Source organism: Sinohyriopsis cumingii, chromosome 1 (assembly GCF_028554795.1).
Source record: "Sinohyriopsis cumingii isolate HCF-2022 chromosome 1, ASM2855479v2, whole genome shotgun sequence".
NCBI lineage: Eukaryota > Metazoa > Mollusca > Bivalvia > Unionida > Unionidae > Sinohyriopsis > Sinohyriopsis cumingii.
The window spans coordinates 71,669,151-71,693,013 of record NC_142961.1 but is presented as its reverse complement, the minus strand read 5'-3'; the positions used below and the strand labels follow the sequence as shown (position 1 = coordinate 71,693,013).

General features: G+C 34.5%; 1 protein-coding gene across 2 annotated transcripts in view; it reads right to left on the bottom strand.

Annotated features, from left to right (window-relative positions):
• LOC149807097 (valine--tRNA ligase-like) overlaps positions 1 to 23,863 on the bottom strand; it is a 90,571-nt gene that overhangs the window by 14,192 nt on the left and 52,516 nt on the right. For both annotated transcript variants that reach the window (XM_089961934.1, XM_089961942.1), the window contains exons 12-22: positions 23,690 to 23,771; positions 17,919 to 17,995; positions 14,710 to 14,800; positions 8,524 to 8,629; positions 8,048 to 8,118; positions 4,408 to 4,533; positions 3,879 to 3,983; positions 2,959 to 3,027; positions 2,594 to 2,669; positions 1,954 to 2,081; positions 468 to 623 (exon numbers count right to left, since the gene is read on the bottom strand). In XM_089961934.1, the coding sequence (XP_089818060.1) occupies positions 468 to 623; positions 1,954 to 2,081; positions 2,594 to 2,669; positions 2,959 to 3,027; positions 3,879 to 3,983; positions 4,408 to 4,533; positions 8,048 to 8,118; positions 8,524 to 8,629; positions 14,710 to 14,800; positions 17,919 to 17,995; positions 23,690 to 23,771 (1,087 nt within the window). The remainder of the gene's footprint in view (positions 1 to 467; positions 624 to 1,953; positions 2,082 to 2,593; positions 2,670 to 2,958; positions 3,028 to 3,878; positions 3,984 to 4,407; positions 4,534 to 8,047; positions 8,119 to 8,523; positions 8,630 to 14,709; positions 14,801 to 17,918; positions 17,996 to 23,689; positions 23,772 to 23,863) is intronic.

Here is a 23,863-nt window from a genome sequence, read left to right as displayed (position 1 = left end):
ATTGGATTCCCAAATCTACTACATAAATGTATAAAAGACCTCATTATCTTATAACTCGTGGAAAAATGATTCAGTAACTTCAACATGAAGTCGGAAAAATAATTTATCACTTTATACCTTTCCTTGATTTGCAAGTACTGAGATATATCTCATAAAAAACATAAAATGTGCCTTTCTAAATGAAATTACTAAATTTTATACCAACCTAAATAACCAAACACTTTAAGGCATAACAAATGAATCATTGTATAAATAATATCCGATGGGTCTCAAGTTATGCAAGTTCCAAGTGCATCTAAATAGTTTAATAAGAAGATAACAAAAAAAAAGGATCCTCATGAGAAGTTGCTACTAATGAAATGGCAAACTGAAGTTTAAATTTGGATTTTAAAAAAATGACCCTTTTACATTTTGTCTCCCAAACTATTGTTGTGGCCAAGAAATAAGGCAGAGGATTTTGTACATACCAGGTACCAGTCACAGAGTTCATACAGCCAGAAATTGTAGACAGCAGTGGTTGCAGTTGGGAAATCATATGTCTCAAAACCTTTGTTGGACTGCTCCACAGCAACAGAGAGTCGGCTCAAAATCCACAAATCCATCTCCCTCTCTTTCCCAGACAACTGAGGAACAAATACAAATTTATTACTTAATCAGACAGGTTTTAGCTTGTTTAGCATGTGTGAGTTCAACTCAAGATGCTTTCAAACGTTTAAAATTAATGAGCCAATTGAGCTCAGCTTCAATGGCTGTGAGAAAAAAAATCATTTTGTAGGTAATCCTTATACAAGTTACTTTTTTGGCAATTTATCATAAAGGAATAATGTAGACACAGATTAAAAAACCAATATGAGCCCTCAGACTTCATGTTTCCCTTGTGTTCCAATAAATGATCATGGCAATCCATATATAATTTTCACCATAATACAGATCAGCTTTATATGATTACATCACACAGTTTATACAGACATTTCAATAAGAAATTCAAGCACTTTTCAAGGGCAAAAATGTAAATTTCAAGCAATATAATAAAATAAATCGAAACCTTAGAAGAATCTCCTTGAAATTTCAGTTTCAAGTAATTTTGTTTCATACATCTTTTGCTGAACTAGGCCTAGGTGAAGACAATGCAGTTGAGAGTGTTTAGAGGGATGCGTGTATTAGGGATGTTATGAAAATAAAATTATGTGCTTAACTTTTGGTAGTGATTGTGAGTTGTACTTTAGATAATGTAAACAGAATGTTTACATAGCCAACTTTTGTCCATTATTGTGTGCGTGTGTGTGATTTGGATTTTTAACATAGCTTTAAAAAATTTTCAGTCATAGTGCTACAATGTCTGCAGTGTGACAGTTTATAGTGATATCTAGAACTGGGGCATCATGCCGCAGACATGTAGCATGATGTCCCACCCAGTCACATTATCCTGACACCAGGCCGACCAGTCCTAACAAAACAATAACATATACAGGCCAAATAGGTGACGCGTTTATAGGGAATAAAATGCAATAAAGTTGAGTACTAATAAGGAATGCAAGTACTATCGACCAATGATGCAGACAACTAAGATCTCACCAATTAGCTCATCAAATTATGGAAAAAGATGAGATAGCTAAATTCTGTAAGAAATAGATGGAATAAATGTTCTTGTGAAATCTCCTAAGATCACTCAGACCTGAGAAAGGCACAAAATAGAAGGTGTCTGTGGGGCCAATTAGGACAGCATGCTGACAAGGTACAAAAAGTAGTACCTGACAAATGAGTGGTGCCAACTGCTCAACCCAAGGGAGACCACACTCATCTGACTTCCATTTAAGGAAGCAGACTATTTTAAACAATGCAAAAGACATGGTTAACAATTTTTTCACTTAGGAGGGCTGGATTTGCAAGGCAGTAAATGTTTCCAAGCATATTATGGTCAGGTAATGCATTTGATAAAGACAGAGTGGTTACCTCTGCTGCTGGGATAGGTATAAAGTTTTCACCCAGTCCATTTAAAGCAAATTTTGTTGCATTCCACAGCTTGTTACAGAAGAATCTGTACCCTTGTACACGCAAGACATCCAGATTTATATCTCGACCTGAAAACAAATAAAAAAATAGACCAGTACATTATCATCCAACCATCTCTTAGAACTATGACAAAGCAAATATCAATTATTTAAAAGAATTTAAAGATAAAAATAAAAGAAACTTTAAAGAGGATAATAAAATGAACTAAATAAGTATAATCAAGCAGTCACTTCTGGGAAGTAAAAAAGAAGAGACGACCTTATAAGCAGGTTTTACGGTACCTCTGAAAAATTATAAACTTTTAAGGAATAAAACACCAACAAACCTATTATAAATTAAATTAGAGTACCCTTTTTTGCATGGTGAATACATGTTTAAGCATCATTTGGTCACTTATGTAATTAAAAATTAATGTTCCCTTTTGAAAGCAATGGTTCTACAGAGAGTAGTCTTGCCTGAAAATTCTTCCCATTCTGCAACCAATATCTGAATTGCAAGAACTTTAACAATGAAGAAGTGAGACAAGATATTCTAAGATTTGTGTAATTCTTTTTAGAAAGATTATCTGTATGGTCCATACCTTGTGTGTAGGCTACAAGAGCAAATCTCAATGCATCTGTTCCACATTCTGGTATTCCTTTTGGGTAATCTTCTTTCTGAAATATGTTTTTGGTTATTCTTATAAAATTAGGTGATTCCATCTTAGAAATGTGATTTCACACCATAATCTCTTTTAAAAAAATTTAAAATCAACAGATGTCTGATAAAAGTTAAAAAGCTTAATGCAGAAGTATACATGTAAATTGAAAAATTTTGTGACCATGTTTAGCAACTTTTTAGAAAATTAATTTTACTTCTAGAATCATGAACTTTGTGATATTTTAAGTAACTGATAACCATTAATTTCAACTAATCATTGATTACACTTCTATCTGCCCAGCTTACCTGTCCCTCCATGGCTTTCTGTACCTCTTTCTCATCAAGATTTCCATCAAAAAGACGCCTGTGAAGATCCTAAAACAAAATCTAATGGTAATTATGACAGCTGCACTATTACCTTATTAGCAAATAATCATTTGAAATGCAGGAGCTGATCCTTTTCATTACACCTTGTTGGACCAACTCCAGATTTTAAACAATGCCTCCAGTTCAAAATTAAATAGAGTTTGTTTGCAAAATACGCATGAAAATTTGCCACAACAGGTTGAAAATCTAATCTGGTAATCTATATATTGATACAAGTATGCCTATCAAATTTCTTTGCCTCAGCAGGGTAGTATTTGTGCAATCTTTCTAATCATGCTTTCTGGGATGGATGATCACATAGTAGTGACTGACATAATCAAGGTCACATTGCTACAACAACTGGGGAAATAAAATTGTAACATCTTCAACATATTACAAAATAGTTCTATTTTTTTACTTTCTGTATGAAAAACTATCATCTTGATTTACTGAATATACAAATTTAGTTTAACAACCTTACCAGCAAAATCTTTATACAGAAAACAAGAATTTCACAGAACGTCGTCTTGCCTGTTTTGCCAAGTCACACTCCGAATACCTACAATGTCACTGAGAGACAAGACAATGTGACCTCCTTTTCCCTGAGATGGGCAGCACCCTCTACCATATCATTGCACATAACAGTTTCATGACTGTTTGCAATACTGTCAAAGAGACTGAGGCATGTGCAACATCTTCATGGTGATTTAAATGACAATGAAAATGTAGTTAAAAAAGTGATACACACTGCTTTGCTGTTCGGAAGAAAAAAAACATGGATGAATAATAATTAAAGTAGTGAATAGGCATCATTTTGGGGAGTCTAAGTCTCGTCTCTGAGAATACTAATAACAGTTTACCTCAAGGGAAATTCCATTGATCACATCTAAGGGATCTATCACATTGCCAAGAGACTTGCTCATTTTTCTTCCATGTGCATCTCGTACCATGGCATGCAAATACACCTGAAATTACATAACACCATCTAAATATGGAACCAAATCCAAATCATAAAAATCAGTGGTAATATACGTCAACATATTCTCATTTATTCTTTGCACATTTGTGTTGTTTTTGTTGCAATTCCAAAACAAACTTTATTTCCATATGAAATCTGCTGACAACTACATAAGCAGCTAACCAAATTTATGTCTTACTGATATCATATCTACACAAAGTCTTTCATGACAACACTCATTATTCAGACTTCCAAAATGAGAGTTGGAAATTGGTATGCCATAATTTCAAGAATGAGTCAATTTTGAAGAAATTAAGGTCTTCATTCCCTTTTCACTTTGTGTATTCATTCAAGGCAAATATGAAAATTACAGCTTGTTTTTCTTTCAAAAGCAGAATTTATTCGACTGAGAAAATGTAATGAAGACATACCTCTCTGAATGGCAGTTTCCCCATCAAGGTTTGTCCAAGCATGACCATCCTGGCCACCCAAAAGAACAAGATGTCATGCCCAGTTTCAAGCAAAGTCCCAGGATAAAAAGTCTCCAGGTCTGGAGTCTGATAAAGACAGAATAAAGGGTTTTAGAAAAGTCAGATGACTGACTTACATAATTGCTCAAATCTTATTCGATAACAACTCAGTAATTCAGTTTCTATATATCTTTGTAGTTCCAGCTTCAATTTCTGATTCCAGCATGTTTAAGTGTAGATGGCTGCACTACTGATTTAAGTGGTTTACCTCAAGTTTTCCATATTTCATCACCCCTAAGACCAATTCACATCAACATATAACCCATTGAGGTTTTTCATGGCAATAGTGTCTAGAAATAGCTGAATAATCCTTACAAAGTAAAATAATATTTTAAATTTAAACGATGTAATATCAGCTCACTGCTAAGTTTACAGATCAGTTGTTGTTGTTGTTGTAGGGTTTAACGCCATTTTTCAGCACATGATAGGCTATACACAGCAGCCAGTATTAATGGTGGAGGAAGAATCCGGGAAAACCCCAGAAAGAACCACCGACCCACGAGAAGCTACTGGCAAGCTTTCCCATATACCCACATTAGCCGAATCCGAGACTCGAACCCCCTCAGAGGTGAGATGGCAGTGGTCTTTAATGGAGAGTGCTTTAGACCACTCGGCCACTCGTAAGATTAGTAATGGCACCATTAGCATTGAATTTTTCTATTCAACAAATAAAATAAGTTGTAACTTTCAAATTATGGATTGAGAAATTACATCCAAGAAAACTAGAGCAAAAAGAAGCAATAGTCAATATCAAACCAGCCCTTTTCTGCCTTCCCAGCCCACCTCCACACACAAGGGGTGACATTGTTTAAGCTGAAACTACAAAAGTGTTTCATCAAACAATGTCTATGAAATGCACTGTGAAATATGGTTTTCAGAGACTTAAACACAAAACTTTTAAACAAAATCTAAACATGGCTGATACTAAAACAACTAGAAAAGAAACACCTACAGCTTTCAATCTGCTAATGCAGTCAAAACAAAAAAAAGGGCTTTTAGTCTGCACTCTACATAACATGTAAACATGTATCTTTCCTGCAAATTTTCCACAACTAATCCCTTGAAATTTATTAAACTTCATGTGAAGAAATGGAACATTAATTTTACTATTACTGTGGGGTGGGGTGGGATAAAAAAGGGAATACCATGTAAAAAGACGCCTCAATGGACCTGAGATTACTCACCCAACTGACATTGCATAAAAGCCTAATTCAAGTACAGCTGACCAAGACATCTAAGTCAGTTGTATGTGCTCTCAGTAAATTTCTTCCAATGCTGTTGACTCCGTATGTTATGAAACAAATGTTTTCAAGGCTTATCTGGGTTCTTTTTTTGACCATCATTAGTATTTTTGGCATCTCAGTATCATTATTAAATAGTGAAAGCCCTTTATGCCAGGGAATTCTGTCAAAGCTGGTTAAATTCTGGAGATTAGTTTTCGAGACAAAATTGCTGTAATGTTTTTATATTTTAGCGAATGTGGCTATATGTTATGGTGGACTTATCAAACATTAAAGCCTTTTTTGGTTATCAGCCAAATTTTGTTAAATTTATTTGTCTCATCATTTGAATGTTATTCTATTTTAAGTAATGGTGGCCCTATCAGATCGCAGAGTGGTATCATTTGTACAGATATTAATTGCCCTTCATGCCTGTATACTGTCAAATTTGGTTGAATTCTGTTGTTCTTGTTGTTGTTGGTTTACTGTCATTTTTCAGTACACGATAGGCTATACATGGCAGCCAGTATAACTGGTGAAAGAAGAACGTGGGAAAACCACCAATCCATGGAAAGCTACTGACAAGCTTTCTCACATACCCACACTGGCTGTGCCCAAGACTCAAACCCACATGGACAAAGGAAAGATGGCAGCGATTGGTAAAGGCAAGCACTTTAGATCACTCAGCTCAGTTAACTTATGTTGCATGATTTCTTGTAGTTTTAAAGTTGTTTTTACTTTTAGCAACGGCAGCTATATTTAATGGAAGACTGGCATCATTTGTAAAATCTTGAAGGCCTTTCATGCCGGGATGCTCTGTTTAATTCTGAAGAGCATTTATTGAGAAGATGTTTAAAGGTTGTTCTATTTTTAGTAAATGCAGCCATATTTGAGAATGAATCAGCATCCTTTATTTAGCAAAGGTGCCCAACTTTTTGACACACCTCAATGTAAAAAACAGTACACACTTTTGACTTGAGATTTTAAATTAACTGAATCCCTTTCACATGACCTATTTTAGAATTAAAAAATTTGAGGGGAAATTCTCCTGTCCATGTAAGAAAGAAACATGGGAGTTAATGGGCTTTTCTAAATGTCGGAAAATTTTAACACGGTAATCAAAGAATGGGCTTGAAAAATTATTTGCTACTTTTGTGCCTTCTGTTGACTGTTGGACACTATTTTAGAAATGATTGGGAATCCTGCAATTAACTGTCCTAGAATAAAAACTTTGATCCAATCTTTTATATCTTTAGTTTTAGATAAAGATTTCAAAACATGACTTAGTTTCCATATAGATCTCAAGTTCCTCATCTGAGTCATAAACCAATATTTAACATCTTAAACAGATGAATGTATAATACTATATTACAATTGTTATTATCATTTTCTCAAACAAGACAAATGTTTTAGCTGTCAAAAACGATAACACTATTAAGCAGGAAACAATGTTTCTGTAAAACACTGTATTCTGCCAAAAAACTGTGCTAATAATGTGCCCTACCAACACAAGATTTTCTAAACTTATGCCCAAACTCTTCAAATCTTGATAATAACGAAAAAAGATACCTTCATTTCTCTATCTCCACACACAGAAAAAGAAAAAGATAACAAATACATACACACGAAATAAAAAAGCCAGGCTGCATGTTGAGCCTGTGATCAAATACGTGATTTTGACCCCAAGGTCAAAGGGTTGATTAAGCATGTCACAGAATGAATCATCATAGCTTCAAATGATTCATCCCAATTATGAATAAAATCCATTAATGGGCTATTCCATTTAAACATAAATGGTACCCAGGCAAGGCACTTTTTTAAAATTACAAATATATGTCATGGTATATGGTATCTTGATTATAGTTCAAATGAAAATGATACATTCTAAATTGCATCTATAGGTGACTACTCCATATAAAAGGTGCTTTCCCAGGGTACCAAGTATATTTTACAAGAACAGCCCTAAGGAGTTTAGGACATATGAGGAAATGAATCAACTTGAACTAAAACCTTAAATAAAAAAACTACTTTAAATAAAATCATAACATACATTCTCTATGGCTGTGACCTTGATCCCCAGGATAAAAGGAGCAGAGTGTGTACTGCAAACTGAATTGCCTTAGCTTCATAATGATTCACTCCAAATATGAAGAAAATTCATCATCAAGACATTTCAGAAATATAAGCAACAAAACAACTTTAACAAAAACCTTAACAAACATTACTAATGTGACCCTGTCTTGCTTCCCACTAACATGGGCACAGCAAAAGAGATTACTTTCAATGTCTATTATGAAGTATGTGCAGACAACAGAATGTACCTGTTCTGGCCAACCAAATATAGAGAAGGGAAACAGGCCTGAGGAAAACCAAGTATCTAATACATCAGGATCTGAAAATGTATAAAATCTAATGTAAATACTGAAGACAATGAAACAAATTAGTTCAAACTTAGGAATCTAAGTATTCAAATAAAATGTATATATGTATCAAGAAATGATACAGAACAGATTGCTAGCAATGTATATATGTATCAAGAAATGATACAGAACAGATTGCTAGCAATGTATCTATGTATCAAGAAATGATACAGAACAAATTGCTAGCAAACTCTGCCTTTCAAATATAAATACTTGTGACAGCATCTTCTCATTGATAGTTTTTGACCAGTTGCAAAATGTAAAAGTTATATATGTTAAGAGGAAGAAAATAAATTAAAGACAAAGGAACATTTCTTAAGAAAGAAATATAATCATAAAGTTGTGACAAGTGCAGATTGAAATATTTCCCTTCCCACCTTGTCGTAATGAGATTTTGTCTTCCGGTATATTAAATTTTTTGGCTGCTTTTTGTTTTGCTTCCTCCTCTGTTCTGCCGGAGATCCAGTATTCACCATCTGTGTCCTGCAAGGCAAATTAGGAATAGTGCAAATTTACTTGGATTCTTTTTAACAGAATTTCGACGAAATGCTATTCTTAATTATACAATTTGATACCTATGTATGAAATAAACCATTTCATAATACAAACCCAAATTTAAAATTGGAGAAATGGTGAGTAATTTGCTAATGTTTTGGATGCTATGGAAGTAAAAATATCAATGGTGACAAATGATGATGAGTTTTACACAACACCCCCCAGACACAGTTTTGATAAAACATGTCCCAGGATTTACAGCTACGAAGTTTGATCAAAACTGGCTCAGCCATTCTAGAGAAGAACATGAAAATAGATGTTTTTTACCTGGCTGCTAAGGAAGCCACTCCATTGTTAGTGGAGCCACCCTAGACACAATTTTGATGTCTTAACAAACATTCCTACTTAGTTTAATAAAAGCCTAATACATGTTTCTTCGATAATTCTTACCCAGTCATAAAAGATTAGGTGCACATCCACTACCTCACAAATCCAGCCCTTCCATGCTTGTTTTTTTCCCCCAAAATGCTATAAGTCATCTGCCAATCTAGGTAAATGTCAAATAAAAGTGATCTTTCCTTGGATATAGAGACTGTTGCCAATCCCATCCATACTTCAGTTACTAGTGGTCAGGTTTTAGAATGTAAATGCGGGGAGGCTGGGAGGATGTGCCCACATTATGATCTGGGAAGTATTACACAAAAAAAAACATTTTACTCTAAATTTGCTTTCTTCTTCAAATATGCAGTGTAAGATATATGCTAGAGTAAGCATATAGATATGACTGGAACAACTTGCAAGGCAAAATTTCACCCTGCAAATCCAGTTCAAGTTGATTGACCATATCAGTATGAAGCTGCTGAATGACCTGGGATGGCAGCTTGTTGTAATAGGTCCTACCATGTCAAACTGAGCCCTTGTGGATGAACAGTCTCAGAGTTAAAAGTTAGAGTCATCTTCGCCCTCCATCCCAAGGCTGGGATAATGTGTTCCAAAATAGTTATGCTTGAATGCTATGCTAGTGGCAACTACCCTAGCCTTGTGAGCTGATTTTATATATATATATATATATATATATATATATATATATATATATATATATATATATATACACACACACACACACACAGAAGAAACTTATTTGGTCATGAAATAGTTCTTTATATGCAGCATGAATAATGCTCCATACCTTGGATGATGGAGCTTGAGCTTATAGTCTCTTCCTTCTCAGTGTAGAAATAAATGTGATCTCCCACTTGTCTATGGCTCAGTTCACTTCACGTACCAATTTACAGCTCTTATGGGATTCTGTTGATGTCCTTGAGGTAAAGAGCCCAACAAGGAAAGATGTTTTACAACAACAAAGGACTGATTCCGCAAGAGTATGAGCTTGTTCTTAATGATGAAAGTTAACAGCCATCATAAATGAACATCCTGACAAAATTGCAGATAGTTCTGATCAACCAACAAGAAGTGTATCTCATTGTTTCTGCATGCTCTACCAGGAACTACTAAGAAACAGATTTTATACTAGGAATGAGTTAGGGAGGTTCTAGACATGGGTTCAAAAGGTGCTTAATTCAGCCATGTCGGAGCCCATGGTAGATTCGATTTTGTACTCACAGCCAAAACAAATTTTGCTAGAAGGTCAAATGGATCTTTCTTTCAGAATGTATCCCCTTTCTATGATGATGAAGCATGTTGGAGATCATGGAACAGTACTCTTTTATAGTGATAGAAACTAACTTTCTCTCATTTGTGGTATCAAGGATTTTAACAGAAAGTTTGGCTTCTGCTGAAGGAAATTCTCCAATTTAGTTCATATGATTCCAAGTGGTGAGCTTTCTTGTCTTAGTGATTCTGTCCATAACTTGTTTGGAGAATTGTTTTCACATGAACAATTCTTTGATATCAGACAAGAATGCAGGCTTAACAATTCTGTGTTAGAAAAAAACTGCATTTGCACTTTCTAAAGCAGGTCAGGAGAGACGATATCATGGGAATTTCTACAGCAAAATTTAGGATATCATTTATCTGGACTAGACTGCACTGTGATTCCCTCCCTTTCTGCAAGACTTTGGGGACAAGAGTTAGAGGGAAGGGGTATGCATCTATACCATTCCAGTTCATGGAAAGGCCATCAACTGCCCATATTTGTTTCTACCTTGGACTGAATCTTTGCATTCCAACTGGTTGCAAATAGATCAATGAGTGATCTGAATGCCAAGTGTGAACAGACCATTTGGTATGAATTAGCTGATTACATTGGGACAGCAAGTCTGTCTAGAATATATATAAATCACTTAAGTTGCAGCCACCGTTGTCCAGCCTGCTCTTCCATGGATGTGTAGAGAGAGTTCACAAACAGGTAACCAAAGACAAGCCATGCAACATGGCTTTCTCTTCAGAGCAGAGACCAGACAAATTGAATGGACCTCCACGCCTCCATGCCAAATAATAAAACAGTTGTACTAGCCCTTTTCTCCAAGAACAAAATTTCCAATGGTCACTGATAACAAAAACATTGCTTCCATCCCAGTCAGCCTTCTCCCATAGTAAATGACACATCTTTCCACTTCAGTAAATTGCATTATAAATCAAGGGTTACCAAATCCCCAGATCTCTGTCTTCTGGTCAAGGATTTTCTAAGGTGGTCTCATCCACATTCAAGTTTGCTATGTATGTATGTATGTATGTATGTATGTATGTACGTACATACGTACATATGTATGTATGTATTCTCTACACATCCATGGAAGAATGGAAAAGCAGACTGGACAACAGTGGCTGCGACTTAAGCGATTATTTTATACAAAAATGGTGTTCCTTAAGGAAGGCACACATGGAGAGAAAGGCATCTCTGCAAGCTGCAAGTTCACCACTGCTTGTGTGGAATTGTCATGCATGTGTTGTGCTAATATGTTCAGAAGATATGCCACCAGCAAGACAGACTCCCATATGTAACCAGTGGGGTTACTGATGGACAAGGTTAGTCTGTGTTCAGACTGCTGAAAACAAGCCAGAGATATAAAGTCATTTTTTATGAAAAGAAAGAACATATGTACTGATGCAGGTTTGACATTCCAAAGCTTGCAATGTCTCTGTCCACATCTGGACATCAGTTTGAAAAACAGGACTATGCATCTCTTAGAAAGGACTGTTAAAATTTAAGGAGAGTTACTGCTGTGAAACTGCAAAAAGAATGGTATGTTGACATTTGGATCCTGAAGCTGCTTCTTTAAACAATGTCATAAATCAGCAACTCAACCGGACTGTGATAGCTGTTTGAATTCTGGTAAGTCTTTCTTGGTCAATGGATTAATGAATGCAGGAACTTGTAAAGCTGGCAACAAAGGCAAAGGTGAGAAAAACTTGAGCAGCAGAAGCCAAAAAATATCTTAAACTGATACACTGAAGGCTGAGTCCTCTCTGGATAATGTTGAATCAAATATGAATGATGGTGCACAGAAGAATGAGGTGACATGGGATACCTTCTGTGATGCCTATAATAAAGCTGCAAAGAAGGCTGGAGTTCTAGCCAAGTGGTGAAACAGGTACCTCCAGATGTCCACTGACCAAACTGCTGAGAGTTTGGGAACTACCGAGCAACCTGGACTGGAGTGTCATAACAGATGGTTATGGGTTGTAATGGAGCTGGAGCTGGCATTTGTTGGTCTGTAATACTTCCTGAGGGCTGATTTTGGATTGCTGCAATGCAGAACCAGTTTAAACACCTGTGTGTGTGTGTGTGATTAGGATTTTTAACATAGCTTTAAAAAAATTTCAGTCATATCACTACGATGTCTGCAGTGTGGCAGTTTATAGTGATGTCTAGCACTGGGGCATCATGCCGCAGACATGTAGCATGATGTCCCACCCAGACACATTATCCTGACACCAGGCTGACCAGTCCTAACACTAACACCTTAATGCTGAGCGCCTAGCGAAGCAGCTGTTAGTACCATTTTTGTAAGTCTTTGGTATGACTCAGCTGGGGTTTGAACCCATGACCTCCCGCTTCCTCTTTTCTGGTGGCTTTCCTCAATTTCTCACTTACCTGTTTAAACTGTTCAGCCAAGACAGTCAACCATACATTTTCTGACCACAGTATGCATGTATCACACAGATACATAAAATTGAGATAGGTAACCTTGTTATCTTTTGTCAGCTTAAAATGCTTGCACCACATGCATTTCTCCTGCCCATCCTCGAACACCTGTCATCATACACAACAAAAACAATGGCATATACAGGTGAAACCAGTCAATTATTGTATGAACTAAATGTGAGGAGGACATCATTGGCAAACACAATGTGAAGAGGACATAAATGGCAAACATAAAAGTCTATAATAATTACATGACTGATCTAGTAGTAACAGACAATTACTTGACAGAATTCACAGACCAGGTTGATTACCGAGATGAATTTAAGAATGAGATCTTGGGGTGAATAATTAAAATGGCACCAACATGCATGTTGTATGTTGTAGGATGAAGCGAGACAATTCTTCCCTATGATCAAAGAGAGCTATTAACTTCCCCGTGCTACAGAACTCCTTGGAAACACTCAAATAGTGAAAAGGAACAAATGAAACTCAGTTTTGCAATTTATCCAAAAAGAATGTACTTCCTAGCCCATACAGAAGTAGTAACTTAAGTATGGACAGGATTTGGCACCAACCCCTCTATCCAAAGGGAGTTCAGTTGTCTGACTTCTACCTAGGTGACCTCAGAACTTTGAGTACTTTCTGTTGCAAAAAAAAAAAAATGGGATGGCTGGATTTGCGAGGTAGTAGATGTACTCTTGATTTACTCCAGTTTTTCCACCTGGCTGCTAAGGAAGCCACAATGTTACCAAAGAATCAATCCTGAACACAATTTTGATAGAAAACGTACTAAATAATTAAAACTGGCACATTCATTCTGGAGAGGAAGCACAAAATAGGTGATCCATATTTATTTATCCATATGTTATGAAAGCCATGCCACTGCTAAGTGAGACAAACTGGCAACTTTTTTGGCAAACATGTCCTAAGAAGCAGTCTCACATTTGATTTAAACTGGCTCAGTTGTTCCAGAGAAGTTCAAAATGGATTTTCTAACTGGTTGCTAAGGAAGTCACACCACTACTAGTGAAGCTATCATGGAATCATATTGGATGCAAGATCAATACGTCAATATCATTTTCATTCAAAACCAACCCAGTATCTTTTTATTATTGGTGCAAACCACTTGCAAATATAGCCTTATTAAGATCTTCAAGATGGCCGTCATGGCAGCCATATTGGATTTAAGATCAAAAACATTTTCATTCAAGACCATCTAGATATCATAAAGAGCCTTTTAATGAAAATCACATGCCGATATGATTGTCCATGCATGAGAAGTAGCAACTATATGGTTTTCCAGATAGCCATATTGGATGTCAGATCAGCATCTTTTTCATTTAGAACCAACATAACAAGTCTTCTGGACAAATGCCATGTCAATATGACTTTCTGTTTGGGGGTATTGATTACAAAATTTTTAAGATTGCTTCCATGGTAGCCATACTGATTGTCAGATCAACACCAGATAAATGTACAAGTCAAGTTTCATGTCAATCCTTGAAGTAGTTTACTTTAGGAGCAGCAATAACTGGGACAAAAGGCCATCCCATGGCCTTTGCTAGTCTATGATCAGAAGAGTTCAAAACTGCAAGACTTGTTGCATTCACCAAACTGTGTGATGGATGGATCAATGGAAGGATTAACTGATTGATGGACAAAATCCTGTATATCCTACTTTTTTAGAGATTGAAGTTTAATTACAAATTTATATATTTTTGTCCATTCTTATGTGTTTAATGTAGCGATTTCCAAGTTTTACAGTTAACCCAGTTATTGAGACTTTTGATTCAGTAAATTCTTGACATGCCAAGTACGAATCAAAGTGCAAGTAATTCTGTATTATTTATATTCTCCATGCCCATAGTTAATAAAATTCTGTTCTGTTAAACATCTCACTGAAAACTAATGGTTAATAATGGAAAAGGTTCTATTGTAATTATCAGGAAGGTATAGGTACCTTTCCAGGAGGCACACTAGAGTCATTGATGGTTACAAAGTAAGCTGGAACCCTGTGGCCCCACCAGAGTTGTCTAGAGATACACCAGTCCCTGGAGATAAAAAAAATAGACATATTCAGAACAGCAAAATGTTTAACATAATTATTTCCCTGAAATATTAGACAAACCTTGAATATTACAAGGTTGTTTGCTGACAATACATGGTTGTCAATTATTGTTGATGACCCAACTCTGGCTGCTGGTGTTTTGAGCAAAGACCTACTTAAAATCAAATGTGGGCTGATCAATGATTAGTTGATTTTAATTCAATCAAAACCAAGTGAAAAGGAACGTCACCACAACACTGAATGAATATGATTAAGAAATTCATCTCTTAAATGCTTGGGTCTAACAATGGATATACATACAGAAAATATTGAAAAAGCATGGGAAAGTTGGACTACTACCATTTCACAATTAACTGACAACAAATGTTCTTACAGTCCACCAGAAACTGCTAAGCATTTCCTCTTAGAGTGTACAAAAACTCTTCCTATCAGAAACTAAGCAATAAGAATACAGTCCTACCCACTTTTATCAATATCACTTATGTTGATAATCTGCCTATGTCAACAAAAATGCAAAGTCCTGAGCCCATGGTCTATTGTTATCACCAAATCTGTAATGCTATGTCAACGTCCGAAGAAAATAAAAATGTACATGTCAACAGAATCCTTACATCCTAACTTCAACAAATCTTTTGTTTCTAATTGTTTGTTCAATAAACTGCCAATTCTGACTCATAAATTATCTGATGTTGCTGTTAGGCTTTAATGTTGCTGTCGCATTATTAAGAAACATGTATTTGTTTGGTCTTCCACAGTTAGCCCAGGATAATGCATGCACCCTTCATCAAAGCAAGCCAGCTACATTCTTCAATAAAACAAAACACACCCTTCAAAGGAAATCAGCACCAAACTTGAATAAAAGCAATGGAATCTGGACAATTGTTGCATTTTCCAAAGTGATTGGTGATTGTAACATGTTTATTGTGCTGTTAAAGTTTCCTTTTCTGCAGGGAAAAAGGTAAAAATTTTATGCTTACGATGGCTACCAATGGTAGCATAAAATATAAATTAAATTTATAATCTCTTGAAACTAAACAACTGGCAGTTAAGGAAGCTGACTGTGGGGCATCTCGCATAGATGTTTCTTAAAACTGTTAGCTTCCTGACAGGTTTTTATTTCCCAAAGAATAGTCTCATCCCCTGGCAGCCTCAGTAAGATAATTACAATTGTTGTCTCTGGCAGACTAAAATCTATTCCAATTTAAGTACATGTAAACAAGGACTATACGGCCACAAGCTATAATTTAATCAGAGCAATGCCACCCTTGTTTCCATGAACACTGCAGGTCCTGACCAAGTCTATACAGAATGAAACCATTAATATAACAATCTGGTTTGTCTATTGCTTGTAACAGCTACTTTGTAGCTGAGGAACAAGAATAGACCATACTATGTGCCATATCATCTTTACGAATCTTAGAATAATCAGAAAGCAAACTTAACTGATGATCTGTAAAAAACACTATAATAACATTTATACATTGTATAACCTGAAACAACAGCCTGGCTCCTGATAAGTTTTTTTCAGGAGAAAATCATATTAACTAAAGATGGTCAGACATTCATTATCAAGATGCTATTTGTATGAACTTTAATTCAAAGCTAGAGATACATCGGCATCATTTACTTTAGTGTTAAATGATCAAAATCAAAATCTCTCAGTACTCCAAGCCCACCAAGTTTCACTGCTGATTATTTTAGCACAGTGACAACAAGTTCACTTTACACCTCTATGGACATTGGTCACAATTCTCAGACATAGGATGAGCAATGTATACAGATGCAAGGCTGGTGATTTTCTTCAGTCTGTCAGGTGTCTCCAACCTCAAAAGACAATCCTATGCGAAAATATGAGCCATTATGAGCACTACATTTGGTTTTTGTTTTAACTAGACAATCTACAGCAGACTCTAAGTTTTTCAAAACTCTTATTAACCAAATACCTGGCATTATCCGAACCATCTGTACTCTCCCATACAAATTTGTATCTTTTGTACACCTGTTATCCAAACATTACAGTACACCCCCTTAATCAAAATAGTTTAGCAGTCCAAAATGCTCTATCTTGTTGAAATGAAAACACACTGGAAGTGCGAAAATCGTCAGGAGCAACATGTTTGACTTCTTGAATTGTAACATGTCGGTCCAAACTTAGAGTAAACATTAATCGAAAAGCAGGTTATGTTTATTGCTTGTTCCAATCCAATATCTGACTTTTCTTTCACTAACCCCCTCATTAATTTAATTAATGGCAGTAATTTTATGCAAAGTAGGTTTGTTAAAACAAAGTCAGAAAATCATATAAACTCTTTGAAAGCTACATTTACTATACACATTATTTGAAAATCAATTCTTGGGGTGGATGGACATATAATGGTTTGTTTCTTTATGACTGATGAACACTAACCAACCTTGACAAAAATTTATGGACAATGATATCATGCATGAAATTAATAATAAAAAAAGTCTGATTCTGGTGATAATGAAAGTGAAATGGATGAAGATAACAACAATTTTAACAATAATGAAAGCAAAGCAGCCACAAATGAGAATGTTTTAAGATGCATGTGATGCAAAACAATTTCAACTGAAAATGCGCAAAATGAACTGTGCTTACAAGTTTCTTTAAGTGTGTTGTTTAAAAATTAGAAAACAACTGAAAAGAAGTGAATATCATGTGAAAAAGAAACTTATCAAGTGATCCATTGACTTGTCAGTTTTAAAATCTGCTAGGTGCTGGTCATTTTAATGCATACTGAAACAAAATTTTGTCCTTCTTGTATGCAACACAGATTATTATAATGATGACAATGATAATTTTCACTACTATTTTTGTTTTTGTTTTATGCTGTGCCAATGAAATGGCTTCCTATATATTTATTAAGGAAATAGAATATGAGAACAACTGAAATGGTACTTTGCTTTATTTTCTGTGGAGTCATGTACACTAAGCTTGCACCTTCATGACCATCAATTATTCAAATCTTAGCATTATCCAAAGCTTCTTCAGACTTCAGAAAATTTAGAGTCTACTGTATATAAAACATTTAATCCAATGGTCTCTATAACAAAACATTAATGTCTTTTATTGTGGCACCTACTTTGGATTTCCCAGCCAATTGTTCCATGTCTTCACATGCATGTCAGGGATGATTTTCAGCTCTCCACTTTCTACTGCCTGTAATAATATTAGAATCGAATCATGTCTTTAAGTACAGTAGCATTTGTGTGCTGTAGTCATATGTTCACAAACAATGCAGAATTTACGCATTATTATTTCCTCCTAAATCCACTACAATGTAACATGTACAGTAAATGAATACTAAATTTCTGCTCATTCAGTTCAAATTAATATCATAATAGAAAGTAAATTTTAAAAAATCTGCCTTACTAATTTGTCATTTTGGAAACTGTCAATAATTTTGTAAGGATTGATATCTTTTTGGTTTTAATAGCTATTTTCTACTGCATTAATGATTGGTCTAGAAAAAACATGTAACTGACCTAAAGACTTGTACCTTCCGAGAATTCTGTGAACTGTGTACTATCAAATGCCTTTTAATTGATATAGTCAATGCAAGCAAAAACAAAAACCTCGGTATTATATATCATCAATGGGTAATTTTATGAGCTTGTTACAAAAATTATGTCCTCTACAGTGATCTCATATATCTGTAATATTGAAAATGATGATGTGTAATAAATATTGTTACTACAATGACTTCTATATCTGTATGAAGAAGTAAAAAAAAATCCTATCCAATCAGCTGTGGTCACTGTGCAGTATAGAACATAAAACATGAGAGAAAAACAGTCCAACCTCCATAATGGTCAACTCCCTTCCACAGCTATTTCTGACAGGCAACCATTTATTTCCATACATGTTGATCTCTCATTACCAGTCTGCTTCTTCAGCAGACTAATGAATATAACCAATCACTCTTGTCTGTTGCTAAATGTTACATATTAAACCCATATGTAAAAAAATCCAAACAAATTCCTCCATAGGTCTAAAATATAAAAAAGTTTTAAGAAACTTTTGGTATTTGAGAGATGCATGTTCCAAAGATGCTGAAATTTATTTAAAAATTTAAGCTAATAAAAACTCTGCAGAAAATCTAAACTCAATTTCTCAATGGTGATGCGTTCTCCTTTTTAACATCTACATGAACAGGTATTTTTATGTTTGTTTCTCAAAGGCATTGAGAAATTTGAGGACTGTATGGTTTTCTGCTTTTTTACGGCACTTTGAGCATATTATTTGACTGCTATCATACTTAAAGAATGGGAGAAAATAAAGATATGTTATCATAACATGGATGAACAAATGTCTTTTCATCCACTTGTCCAGGAAAAGTAGTTTAAGAAAAGTTACTTGTCCCACATGCCTTTTCACTTGTCCCAAACTCTCTATCAATTATATAGATTCATAGATATTTTACAGCATTAGTCATATCTGTGTTGGTAGCTGTACTTCAAAGAATATGTACATGTTTGTCATCAGGGCCCAGCACTAAGGCAGCAGTTAATTGCTGTATCTGGGATATTGTGATAATTGAAAGAATCAGTGAATTCAAGGCATAATTACCAACCAAATATGGCTACAAATTTCTCTTCCTCTGAGTTTTGCCTCTTTAACAATGTTTGCTGCCTCAGAATCCGGCTTATGTGTCTTTGGAGAAATGGTTACCTCTGACTCAGCAGTAGCCTTACATTTTATCCCTCCACTTTCATGTGAATTTTCTTTATCTAAATCTTTCTTATTACCTTCCTCGTGGAAATTATTTACTAACCTCATTTTTTCTATTTATTAAAGATCACCTTGCTGACAACTACTCCTAAAGGTGATCACAACACACATGTAATATATTTTGTCATTTAAATATAAACAAAGACAGCTCCTTATGTAGCATCAACTTTTCACGTTAAATGCAATATCACATGGGTACAGTTGATCCTATGTATAGATGGATTTAAATTAATGAATCATTACTATCAATTAAGAAACTGTCATAAATGTACAATAAATGCCATTAATTGTAATGACCTACTTGATTGAAATCTTTGGGTGATCTGCTCATGAATATCTGGGTTGAGTAAACACAGTATAACAAGGGCATTTAAAACAATCTAAACTAATAATACTGACTTGACTTGTCTGAAGTGCTTGGACTGGCCAATAATAGTGTCACTTAACCCAATATGCAGTGAAGGGACAATTACAATGCATGCACGTATAACAGTTATCAAGGAACACTTATGATTGGTACCATATATTAGGATGTGACTGAATAAATGATGAGAGGAAAATTTAAGCATTCAGTACACACAGATGAAGGTAGATAAAGTGATTAAAGCATGAAAATTAGCACCTGCCTGACTTGTTTTAAAATATAACAAGAGTACTTCTCCACAACCAGCACAATGGAAAACCTAATCATCCAGGACTTCAAGCACAAGATTCTTTAATATCAACTGTGAAATTAGCCACCCTTCTTGCCTTAAACCAACCAGTTTTAAAGGTTTACTACTGCAACAGTACATTCATATATACGAAACAAATAAATTTACAGCTAATAATTTTCATCATGCAAATGCTTGACAACAGAACAGATTTCCTAAATGGTGCCATTGCACTATATTTTAAAACACAAGAGCTTTCCAAAGAGTAATCAATTTAGGGATTATTTGATAAATGATACTTCAGATATTCATTACTGAAAAGTTATGAACAAATTACAGCTGAAAACATAATTCAAACTGAACGAGAAAGTTAAAGACATAAGATTGCGCTTCAGTTATTCAGCCTTATTCCAAAAATCCCAAAATGGACTATTATCTACCCATATTTAATGGTTCAATGTAAAGTTCAGATTTTCAAAATGGGAGTTTCCTAAAAAAAAAGTACACATTTTTTTTAACTTTTTCATATGTGAACTATTTGTTACATTTAAAATGACAAGCTTGTTTAAATAAGATCAAAACTTACATTTTCTTCCACTAAAGTGAATACAAAATTCAAGTTTACAAATTTTAAATCAAGATCACTATTACAATCATGATCAAATCTTTTAAGTAACAAACTTACTTGTATATCAATTTCAGTAATTATTTTCAAAGTGATGGGGGAAAAATCTTAAAATGAATTAATTTCAACTCGATGAACACTAAAATCTGAAACTATTCATATTAAATTTGTATCAAAACATCAATTTCCAATCTTTCTAATGATTCTAAACAAATTTTTTTTACAAGGTTATGTAAAATTAACATAAAATTTGTCCACTGTATGCTAAATACATTTTTTTCTCCCATAGTTCTTGAATATTCAAAATTCTCAATGAAGCATTTCCACAGAAGGATGTAAAATACTTATGGGAATTTTTATTTCTTATACTGACAATATTCTGTTCTTAGTTTTATCAATGCATGTCTGAAATAAAATCTATCTACAGTAACAAGTATGCCCATTGAAAGTACACATTTTAAATCATTTTGAATGAAAAATAAAAATAACTGCTTTCACTAATTTTAGACACAAATTCTCATAGTCTATGTCACTGAAACATCAGCCTGTTGACAGAAGTCAGTTTAATCTGAAATGTTAATTTAAAAAGCTTTGAGATCTATATTTTTAAAATAATTTAGGCATATGAATGTTTGTTTCCTGCGTTATATATGTTATCAGTTACAAGTCCCTTTTATGTGCTGTTATTTCACATAATGTGTATCTCTAAATGAAACCTGTCCAAAAGTGACACTAATACAAATCTAACAAATACCTAAAAAAAACCAACTTAAATTTGCTTCTTATGAAATGCTTGAAACTAGAGAAGTTCAGGGAATATGTCTAATTAAAGCCTTCTTGAAAGTTATGCAAAGAAGTATTAGATACGTTTATTTATTGCAAGGCTGTGAATTACTGGATTTTCTGAGAGAAATAATCTTGATGTTTCACTGGAGTGAAATAAAATATAATTTTTTTCACTGGTCATCACTAGACATGAAGAGCACTACCATGAAATTCAAAATTATTCTTTTATGCTTACGCAGTTGAGTAGTAAATATTGTCACCTCCCATTAAAGATGACTAGTTTTGTGTTAGTTTAGTCTGAAACTGGGAAAGAGAATTATCTCCCATTAAAGATGACTAGAGTTCAACACCAACAAGGTGCAAATTATTTTTGTCTTCATGTGTTAGTTTAGTTTGAATTGGGAAGGAGAATTATCCTACCGTTTATCTTTTTGGTGTGAAAAATCACAACAACAAAAAAAACAACAGTAAAACACTGATTTTGTGTGGGATCTAGTAGGAAATCTGCTTCCTTAATCTTTTATACAGTACTTCTTGGTAGCCAATATGTTGAGCCTAAATTAAAAAGAAAATTTGCTTGCTACAAGTGAATAACAGATGTAATTCATCTCGTGTAAGAAAGACTTAGTGATTTTCACCCACTCAAAATACATCCGTTATTCACACATTTCAAGCAAATATCCATGAGATAATATAATAGCTTCAATCTGTACAAGGATTTTATGCACAATGGGCAAACTATAATTATAAAGAACTTCAAAAAGTAAAAATTCAGAACTGTTTTATCAACTAAATTAGGAATAACAATGAAGGCCTAGGCCATTAAAATCTTTAGTTTGGTTTGGTCTTTATGGCACAGTGACTTGAATATGTCATCCAGTGCCGAGGCAAGTGGAGCAAGCTGAAGAATACACTATGGTAGCTGACTCAAGCCGATCCACAGGTAGGATTGACAGTAAAGGAAACCTGACTACATTTCAATCAAATAAATCAGGTGTTGATCTTTCTGCCAGATATACATACAAACAAGACTGCTTATGTGTCTTATCTGTACCTTCAACTTCAAATTCAGTTTTTTTTGGGGGTCAATATCGAATATAAATAGTAAAGAGGTTAAAATCTCAGAAAAGATATAAAGGTACAGGGTTGGATAAATTTTCTGAACTGCAATGTACTCTTGAATATAACGGTATCAAGTGTTAGTACTCTGTATGTAAGATACATGTACAAGAAGATGCATATAAAAAAGAATTATATAGAAAATAGTACATTGTTTAAATGGAACAAATCTTTTTTTTGAATTTCAATTACTTTTTATAAGGCAAACAAAGTATTTTAGCCAATTTTAAAATTTTAATCGAAATTAAGATTTGAAATCCAACAATTTATAGGAATATTTGCATACTGGCAAAAATGGAAAATACAAAAATCCCTACATTTACAGGAAAAAATAAGAGTAAAAATAATAAAAATATAATAGGAACCTGACACCCTGTTCAATGTAAATTTCTGGATATGAATGATCAAGTCATTTATTAGGAAAGAGGCATAGTTCTTAAATTAATAATTAACTTCTAGAACATTTACCAAATAAAATACAAATAAGTTTATTTTAGAATCCAATTCATATCTGTGACAGAGTTGCTACAAACTGTTTTCTCAATGTTCTGTTTTGTTTCTCTGGCCATAACATTAGGCAAGGGAGTCAACTCAACTTAAAACTTTATAAGAAAAGCGAAGTTACATCTCTCTATGAAATTCTACATTCTAAATTCATGGGACCCTGTGTGCCTTGCCTTTACTGATTGCTGCCATCTCAATTCTGTCCACATAGGTTCAAGTCTTAGGTTTGGCCAACGTGGGTATGTGAAAAAGTTTGCCAGTAGTTCCCCATGGGTCAGTGGTTGTTAGTGGGGTTTTCCCAGGTTCATCCTTCACCAGTTATACCGGTGGCCATGTATAGCAGTAAACCTGCAACAACATTCTAAATCAAAACCTACCTGAAGCTAATAATAATTACATGAACTGCAAGCATCAACATCCTATCACAGAGCTTACCTCTACAGCCTTGGCCGACATATCTTTGACATCAACATACCACTGTGGTTTCAAGAGAGGTTCTATTACATCTTTGGAACGGCTGTAGATTAGAAATAGCCATGAATTGTATTATACATTTTTTGTGTGCAAACCAACCACATTCTATTTGAACTTTGACAGCTGTAAATTCAC